The sequence below is a fragment of the Nanorana parkeri genome, unplaced genomic scaffold (genome assembly GCF_000935625.1).
Source record: "Nanorana parkeri isolate BGI_ZX_2015 unplaced genomic scaffold, ASM93562v1 scaffold210, whole genome shotgun sequence".
NCBI lineage: Eukaryota > Metazoa > Chordata > Amphibia > Anura > Dicroglossidae > Nanorana > Nanorana parkeri.
The window spans coordinates 104,988-114,605 of record NW_017306478.1 but is presented as its reverse complement, the minus strand read 5'-3'; the positions used below and the strand labels follow the sequence as shown (position 1 = coordinate 114,605).

At 53.5% G+C, this 9,618-nt stretch overlaps 2 protein-coding genes across 2 annotated transcripts in view; one reads left to right on the top strand and one right to left on the bottom strand.

Moving 5' to 3' along the window:
• Positions 1–1,832: 1,832 nt before the first annotated feature.
• On the bottom strand, positions 1,833–8,670 carry YIPF3 (Yip1 domain family member 3; the record flags this gene model as incomplete). Its single annotated transcript, XM_018555704.1, has 9 exons — positions 1,833–1,996; positions 2,027–2,145; positions 3,539–3,662; positions 3,752–3,865; positions 4,149–4,280; positions 5,727–5,819; positions 5,910–5,955; positions 6,204–6,310; positions 8,455–8,670. Coding segments are annotated over 9 exons (960 nt in total), but the record flags the coding sequence as incomplete, so codon positions are not given.
• Positions 8,671–8,829: 159 nt separating this feature from the next.
• POLR1C (RNA polymerase I subunit C) overlaps positions 8,830–9,618 on the top strand; it is a 3,196-nt gene continuing 2,407 nt past the window's right edge. Inside the window, exons 1-2 of the mRNA XM_018555731.1 lie at positions 8,830–8,905; positions 9,349–9,458. Coding sequence (XP_018411233.1) covers positions 8,846–8,905; positions 9,349–9,458 — 170 coding nt within the window. The 5' untranslated portion in view covers positions 8,830–8,845. The remainder of the gene's footprint in view (positions 8,906–9,348; positions 9,459–9,618) is intronic.

The following is a 9,618-nucleotide window of genomic DNA, read 5'->3' as shown; positions in this document are numbered from 1 at the left end:
ATATACACACACACATATATACACACACACATATATACACACACACACACACACATACAACAATTAGTGGGAACATCTTGGGGTCAGGGGGCGGAGTTTACCTTCCCCAAACTAAAATGGCCAGTTACAGAGGTTGGCCCTGACCCCGCACAGCCAGAGGAAGGAGTACAGAGGTGGTCACAACTCTTTACATTCTGAAGCTTATAAGCCAATCAGTAGGAACATCCTGGGGTTAGGGTGTGGGGCAGACCTTTCCGAGACCGAAATGGCCAGTCGGAGGTTGGCCCTGACCCCGCACAGCCGGAGGAAGGAGGACTCGGGGTCACATCACTACATTTATTAAGAAGCTTAAAAAGATTTCATGAGATGGTGAAACAAAGTAACCGGCGGCTGCGTCGGCGCATACCGGAATTCTGTATAGCGGCGACGGCGGATTCTCCACCCAGACAGCCGAGAGCCCCATAAAAATCGCTTCCTGCAAACTCTGACTGCTGGGGGAGATAGGTGCATGGGGGAGGGGGGCGGTTTGGTAGCGGCTGACCAGACTCTTCAACAGTATCCTAAAATAAAATGAGTGTGTGGGGGGAAGGGGGGGATTAGTCCAAAAGAACAATCCAGCAATCCCTTCCGGGCACCGTTCAGAGAAATCGTCCTTGGAACCCTCATACCAGCTCCGGAAGATAGGTGGGCAGCCAGGGAATGCACCTGTGCGGTCAAGTCTTTGAGGGGATCCTCTGTATCCACATCACTTCCTGTCATGTGACCTGCGCTCAGTGAGACTGGGCAGACAGGGACTGGGCAGACAGGACCTGGGCAGACAGGGTCTGGAGGGTCACATTCAGGACCGAGTTGGGGCCCAGGGACAAATCACGAGCGACTCTCTGGAAAGGAGGCGGCATGTTCTGTCCTTCCAGTGTGTCCAGGATACCTGTAGGGAAGGGCACAGTGGGGTGAGCGGGCACAGCAGGCAGACATGGCGCGACCTTCATTCTGGTCCGATACACAAAATATTACAAAGTAGCAATCATTAAGCTGGCCGAACACTCCACTCTGGGCTGCTCTACGCATGGCAAACATGGACAAAAAAATCTTGATCACCTTTTGAAGCTTTAAAGGAGAACTATGGGGTTAGGGCTTTTCGTCATAGTTCTCCTAAGGGTAAAGGGAGGACACAAACTAGCGTCCTCCCGTTACCCTAAGGAGAACTAGGGGGAAAAACACTGACCCCATAGTTCTCCTTAGGGTAACGGGAGGACACAAACTAGCGTCCTCCCGTTACCCTAAGGAGAACTAGGGGGAAAAACACTGACCCCATAGTTCTCCTTAGGGTAACGGGAGGACACAAACTAGCGTCCTCCCGTCACCTAGAGCTCAGTATACCGCGGTATATTGAGACGCTGCAGCCGGAACGGATCCCGACAATACTGTCTGGATCCGCCCAGCTGCGTGACTGACAGCTGGCTCTGCCTATCTAGAGGCAGAGCCAGCTGTGCCCTCCCCCGTCCGTTCCGCCAGTCAGCGCTGGAGGATCGGACAGGGGAATGACGGTATGTGTTCGCTCACTTCCCAATCTACTGAGCCGACCTGTGACAGTCTCATTGTCACAGGTCGGCTCAGATTATGAGGCTGAGTGAAAATCACTCGCCTCATATTCTCCACCCAGACAGCCGAGAGCCCCATAAAAATCGCTTCCTGCAAACTCTGACTGCTGGGGGAGATAGGTGCATGGGGGAGGGGGGCGGTTTGGTAGCGGCTGACCAGACTCTTCAACAGTATCCTAAAATAAAATGAGTGTGTGGGGGGAAGGGGGGGATTAGTCCAAAAGAACAATCCAGCAATCCCTTCCGGGCACCGTTCAGAGAAATCGTCCTTGGAACCCTCATACCAGCTCCGGAAGATAGGTGGGCAGCCAGGGAATGCACCTGTGCGGTCAAGTCTTTGAGGGGATCCTCTGTATCCACATCACTTCCTGTCATGTGACCTGCGCTCAGTGAGACTGGGCAGACAGGGACTGGGCAGACAGGACCTGGGCAGACAGGGTCTGGAGGGTCACATTCAGGACCGAGTTGGGGCCCAGGGACAAATCACGAGCGACTCTCTGGAAAGGAGGCGGCATGTTCTGTCCTTCCAGTGTGTCCAGGATACCTGTAGGGAAGGGCACAGTGGGGTGAGCGGGCACAGCAGGCAGACATGGCGCGACCTTCATTCTGGTCCGATACACAAAATATTACAAAGTAGCAATCATTAAGCTGGCCGAACACTCCACTCTGGGCTGCTCTACGCATGGCAAACATGGACAAAAAAATCTTGATCACCTTTTGAAGCTTTAAAGGAGAACTATGGGGTTAGGGCTTTTCGTCATAGTTCTCCTAAGGGTAAAGGGAGGACACAAACTAGCGTCCTCCCGTCACCTAGAGCTCAGTATACCGCGGTATATTGAGACGCTGCAGCCGGAACGGATCCCGACAATACTGTCTGGATCCGCCCAGCTGCGTGACTGACAGCTGGCTCTGCCTATCTAGAGGCAGAGCCAGCTGTGCCCTCCCCCGTCCGTTCCGCCAGTCAGCGCTGGAGGATCGGACAGGGGAATGACGGTATGTGTTCGCTCACTTCCCAATCTACTGAGCCGACCTGTGACAGTCTCATTGTCACAGGTCGGCTCAGATTATGAGGCTGAGTGAAAATCACTCGCCTCATAACTCTCCTTTAACTGTTTTTTAACCAAGGGGCTGATTTATAGATCTTGTGCCCGGCGTATAGCTGGGCAAATGCCATTCACACGAACCTTCCGCCACTAGATGGCACTGAGGAGCATAGCATTTCCTGTGCTCCGCATCGCCATCTAGTGGCGGTGGTGACCTACGAACGGCATTCCTCCAGCTACACGCTGGACAGAAGATTTATACATCAGTCCCCAAATGTTCTTTGTGCATTTGACGTCTTGCTTGCCGCATTTGGGGCTCTATAAACAATGAATGGCAGGGCAAGCACGACAGGAAGTTTTTGTGCGTTTTGTGAATGCGCGGGCTACTCTTGGGAGGAGTTATGCAAATATTAAAGTGCCCTGTTGGGTGGGTGTCAGAGCCTAGGAAGACTGCATTTACATTGAGACTGCCCAGATATGTTGCTGAGCCTCCATGATTGAAAGGACTGAAATCCAATGAATGGGGCAGGCCAGGATGGAAAGCGCTAGATGCTACTAGACGTCCCGCGTCTAGCAGGCGGGCTCTATTTGGCTTGCTGCAGTTTCTAATGTACATTGTGAGAAGCTCACAGTGTGCAGTGACATCAGAGGGAGTAAATTCAGTCCAGGAGAGAAGGCGCTACAACTGTGCAAAGACTGAACCTTTAAATGCAACCCTTCTATGGTGCAGTGTGCCAGACAGGGAAGCCTAGACACCACGCCTCTTTCTTTAAAACTTCAGTCCCATTTTCCAATGACAGGTCCACTTTATCTGGTACTGTCTCTACCCTGCTGAAGCCCTGACAGAGAGCCCTTTCCACCCAGATGAGGTCCATACACGCTAGAGATCCTTACCTTCCACCACCTTGTGATAGGCGAAGTGCAGGTACAGGAGGAACAACATGTGCAGTGCGGCTACAAAGCCGCAGAGGATCAGACGCTGCGTTTGACCGACTGTGCGAGACAGCAACACCGCCACCTGCAGGACGACAAGGGAACAGCGTCAATCAGAATGCACCGGCATAGAGACGAGATATATATGCTCCCCCCTATGGGGTCAATCCTCACCATGCGCAAGGTAGACATGCCACCAATCACCATCCAGAAAATGTAGAAGAGAGAGTGGAAGTGAATGTTGTAGGTGATGAAGAGGACAACGCAATGTCCGAAGAGGCCATATCCCTGCAAGAGAAGAGCGTCACATTAGGGGACCGCTGCCTGCTCTCCGCCTTCATTTAATACAAGGAGAGCCCATGAAACAGGATTCCCAGAGCACCATTGACTATTTAAAACAGAGAGCACAGCATTAGCTGCCTGCTTTTAGTCACCGTCTCTGATTGAGACATCAGATGGAGCCGAACAGGGGGAGGGGGTGGAGTCACTGCTGGGGGCGGGGGTCACTGCTCCGTTGGGATGTAGAGTCATCCTGGCTTCAATATTTTAATACCGGAATACTAGTACTCACCAGCAGGGAAAGGGTCTGCAGCATTGTGATCTGAGCGTTACACAAATAGGCAACAAAATAAACGAAGGACGAAACTCCAAGCCAATATCCGAAGCAAGTCCCAATGGCGGTGCCCATGAGTGTGCCCTCCACCTGTGTGCCAAGGGATAATAAACTCTTCATTATATTATCACCATTCACCTTGTACCAAATCCTCTATCTGTACCGAGTCCACTATCCTATCCCATCCCAAACCAAGCTCTCTATCCCAGTTCTTCATACTACAACTTTATTCCACATCACATTCACTGTACCGTGCCACATTCAACATCCAATGCAACAATCCACCATCACCAACCAAACTCTCTCTATCGTACCCCATGTCACACCCTCCATCAACAACCATCTCCAACCAAATTCTCCATCCTATTCCATACCCTCAATCCCAGTTCTTCATACTACAGCCCACACCACATTCACCGACCCGTACCACAGCTACCATCCAATGCCATATCCACCATCACAAACCCATACTGCACCCTCCAACACCCCAACCAAATTATCCATCCCATTCAGGAACCTCCATCCTCAGCCAAACTATCCATACAGCAATTTCCATCTCCAACCAAACTCTCCACCCTATGCCATTTCCACCATTCTATCCCATACTGCACCTTCCAACCCCACCCAAACTCTCCATTCCATACTGCACCCTACTTCCTATCCCATAATGCACCCTCCAACCCCAACCAAACTCTCCACCCTATGCCATTTCCACCATTCTATCCCATACTGCACCTTCCAACCCCACCCAAACTCTCCATTCCATACTGCACCCTACTTCCTATCCCATAATGCACCCTCCAACCCCAACCAAACTCTCCATCCTATACCATATCCACCATCCTATCCCATACTGCACCTTCCAACCCCAACCAAACTCTCCATTCCATACTGCACCCTACTTCCTATCCCATAATGCACCCTCCAACCCCAACCAAACTCTCCATCCTATACCATATCCACCATCCTATCCCATACTGCACCTTCCAACCCCAACCAAACTCTCCATTCCATACTGCACCCTACTTCCTATCCCATAATGCACCCTCCAAACTATCCATCCTATACCATATCCACCATCCTAAACCATACTGCATCCGCCATCCACAACCAAACTCTACATTCCATATAGCAACCTCCATCTCCAACCAAACCCTCCATCCCATACTTCACCTTCCATCCCCAACCAAACTCTCAAGTCTATACCACACCCTCCATGCTCTCCAACTGAAACCAAACTCAACTCCCAACCAACCAAATTCTCCATCCTATACTGCACCCTCCATCCCCTACTATATCCTCTATCCTGTACCACATCTGCTGTTCTAAACTTTACATCACCCTTCATCATCTCCAACACGTCCATCCCATTCTATCCCATAATGCACTCTCTATAGAATCACATACCCCACCCGCCACCCCCCGACCAAAACCCTATAACTGGACCAGTTCCCACATCCTGTACCATATGTGCAACCCCTCCATCCCATCCCACACCCACCATCTGATAGCACACCGCCTCACTGCCCCCCTTACAATGACAGTTCCTGATGACTTCATGCCATGCAGCAGAATGGCCACCATGGTGAACACCAGCATGAGGGGTCCGTACAGCTCTCCAGCGATTTTCTGCAGACAAAAGAGGGATCCATGAGACCTTTCCGCCCATCACTGAACCAGATCGGGGTAGATTAGTCATGTCTGAGCTGTTATACACACCTGGGGGAAGTTGATCATCCTTAGGGGGATCATTGACTCCAGCAGCCTGAGGGGAGACAGGAAGAGACGTTATGCTGGTGTCACTGTAGAGGATGCTCAACACACCGGAATATATTGGGGAGGAACTTCATATTTACATTTTACTAAACGACATACAAAATGACAAGAACTTTGCACCTGACGTTGTAGATAATGTGATTGTAAAATTGCAGCCACACAGTACTGAGATCTATACATGACATTGGTATGTAAGGATCCTCTAGGCCCTCACCCCACCATGGGGGTCACACTCACCGGTTCCGGACCTGTATGGGCTCCACATCAAAGTATGGGCGCAGGATGTCTATGTTGGCATACAGATTAAATGCCTTGGAGGCCTGACGCTTCCCGGCCTGCCACATCTGAGGGAGAAAAAAAAAAAAGAGTGAGTGACCCTGACTGGGTAGACAGCAGGCAGTAAGAGGAGTGGGCGGGTCACCAGGCCCACATAGCGAGGTCTGGATGAACAGTGGGTGAGGAGTAGAGGATTTGGTAAGCAAGCCCAGGTGGGCAGTGGGCGAGGACAAGAGAGATTGGTAACGAGGCCAGGTATATAGTGGGTGAAGAGGGGTGGGTAACAAAGCTGGGTGGACAGTGGTCGTAGAGAAGTGGGGTGGTTAACCCCGACTCAGAGGACAATGGGAAATAAGAATAAGAGGGGTGGGTAACCAGGTTTGGGTGGACAGTTTGAGAGAACAAGGGGAATGGGGCCATTTGCTCAGCAGGTGAAGGGGACATTAGATAACGAGGTATGGTGGACAGTGGGTGAGAAGATGAGAGGTGGGTAACCATGTATGATGGGCAGTTGGAGAGAAGAGGCAGGGTGGGTAGCCAGTGGGAGAGAAGAGGAAGGGTGGGTAACCAGGCATGGTGGACAGTGGGAGAGAAGAGGTAGGGTGGGTAACCAGGCATGGGGGACAGTGGGAGAGAAGAGGTAGGGTGGGTAACCAGGCATGGGGGACAGTGGGAGAGAAGAGGTAGGGTGGGTAACCAGGCATGGGGGACAGTGGGAGAGAAGAGGTAGGGTGGGTAACCAGGCATGGGGGACAGTGGGAGAGAAGAGGTAGGGTGGGTAACCAGGCATGGGGGACAGTGGGAGAGAAGAGGTAGGGTGGGTAACCAGGCATGGGGGACAGTGGGAGAGAAGAGGTAGGGTGGGTAACCAGGCATGGGGGACAGTGGGAGAGAAGAGGTAGGGTGGGTAACCAGGCATGGGGGACAGTGGGAGAGAAGAGGTAGGGTGGGTAACCAGGCATGGGGGACAGTGGGAGAGAAGAGGTAGGGTGGGTAACCAGGCATGGGGGACAGTGGGAGAGAAGAGGTAGGGTGGGTAACCAGGCATGGGGGACAGTGGGAGAGAAGAGGTAGGGTGGGTAACCAGGCATGGGGGACAGTGGGAGAGAAGAGGTAGGGTGGGTAACCAGGCATGGGGGACAGTGGGAGAGAAGAGGTAGGGTGGGTAACCAGGCATGGGGGACAGTGGGAGAGAAGAGGTAGGGTGGGTAACCAGGCATGGGGGACAGTGGGAGAGAAGAGGTAGGGTGGGTAACCAGGCATGGGGGACAGTGGGAGAGAAGAGGTAGGGTGGGTAACCAGGCATGGGGGACAGTGGGAGAGAAGAGGTAGGGTGGGTAACCAGGCATGGGGGACAGTGGGAGAGAAGAGGTAGGGTGGGTAACCAGGCATGGGGGACAGTGGGAGAGAAGAGGTAGGGTGGGTAACCAGGCATGGGGGACAGTGGGAGAGAAGAGGTAGGGTGGGTAACCAGGCATGGGGGACAGTGGGAGAGAAGAGGTAGGGTGGGTAACCAGGCATGGGGGACAGTGGGAGAGAAGAGGTAGGGTGGGTAACCAGGCATGGGGGACAGTGGGAGAGAAGAGGTAGGGTGGGTAACCAGGCATGGGGGACAGTGGGAGAGAAGAGGTAGGGTGGGTAACCAGGCATGGGGGACAGTGGGAGAGAAGAGGTAGGGTGGGTAACCAGGCATGGGGGACAGTGGGAGAGAAGAGGTAGGGTGGGTAACCAGGCATGGGGGACAGTGGGAGAGAAGAGGTAGGGTGGGTAACCAGGCATGGGGGACAGTGGGAGAGAAGAGGTAGGGTGGGTAACCAGGCATGGGGGACAGTGGGAGAGAAGAGGTAGGGTGGGTAACCAGGCATGGGGGACAGTGGGAGAGAAGAGGTAGGGTGGGTAACCAGGCATGGGGGACAGTGGGAGAGAAGAGGTAGGGTGGGTAACCAGGCATGGGGGACAGTGGGAGAGAAGAGGTAGGGTGGGTAACCAGGCATGGGGGACAGTGGGAGAGAAGAGGTAGGGTGGGTAACCAGGCATGGGGGACAGTGGGAGAGAAGAGGTAGGGTGGGTAACCAGGCATGGTGGACAGTGGGAGTGAAGAGGTAGGGTGGGTAACCAGGCCTGGTGGACAGTAGATAAGGAGAAGTAGGATGGGTAACCAGTCCTATGGACAGCAGGTGTCAATATACAGGACACAGGAGCTCACACTCACCTCATCAGCAACTTGGCGCCCCAGCTGACCCTTTATCCCCTTCATGCCCAGGAAATTTCCATCCTCTTCGCCCTCCTCGGGGACTCCGTCTGCTTCGCCCTCCTCTTCATCCTCTTTCATCCGTTGGTTTATCTCCCCCATATCCTCAAAGCTGGAGCCTGATGTGTCGTCCATGTTCTCCATGTCAATCACCGCAGCTCCGCCCCCACTCTGAAAGAGAGAACACCCCCATCAGTGAGTGTGGTGGGTACATGTGGGTACAGGATGGGGGGGACATGTATGAGGGTGTCTAAGCACGTCTCCCTGGTGACTGGAGGACGGGGCGGAGCTCGGCGGCCATCTTACTAGAGGCAGACCTCATTGGAGGTGTGTGCGGGGGGCGGAGATAGAGATGGCGACGGTGAAGGAGATGAGGAGCCGCGTGCAGCTGGGGGAATTCTCATTGCAGAATGTGAGTGACCCTGCCCGGGACTGCCCACCAATTACAGGGGACTACCCACTAACTACCAGGGACTGACCACCCAACTACCCACTAACTACCTGGGACTGACCACCCAACTACCCACCCACCTGCTGGGGACTGACCACCGAACTACACACCAACTACCGGGGACTGACCACCCAACTACCCACCTACCGGGGACTGCCCACCCAACTACACAGCCTCTCTACTGGGGACTGACCACCGAACTACTGAGGACTACCCACCGAACTACACACCACCTACCGGGGACTGACCACCCAACTACCGGGGACTGACCACCCAACTACACACTACATACCAACTACTGTCTGCTGGCCACCCAACTACCCACCTCTGTATATACTGACCACCCAACTACTGGCCCATCTACATATATACTGCCCATCAGTAATGTGTCTTCTCTGTGATAGGTGCACAGTACGGACTTCCCCGGAAACTACCCCGGATACGATGACACCTGGGACCTGGAGCGCTTCCAGAAGGTGGGTGTGACCACCACACATGGCTCCGCCTCTACAGGGTGACTCCACCCATAACAATACCTCCCAACTTCATCCCATGTCTTCGTACCTCCTCTTGCCGTCTTTGTCCCTCCTCTTCCTCTCCTCCTCCCCCCGTCTTTGTCCCTCCTCTTCCTCTCCTCCACACCCCCGTCTTTGTCCCTCCTCTTCCTCTCCTCC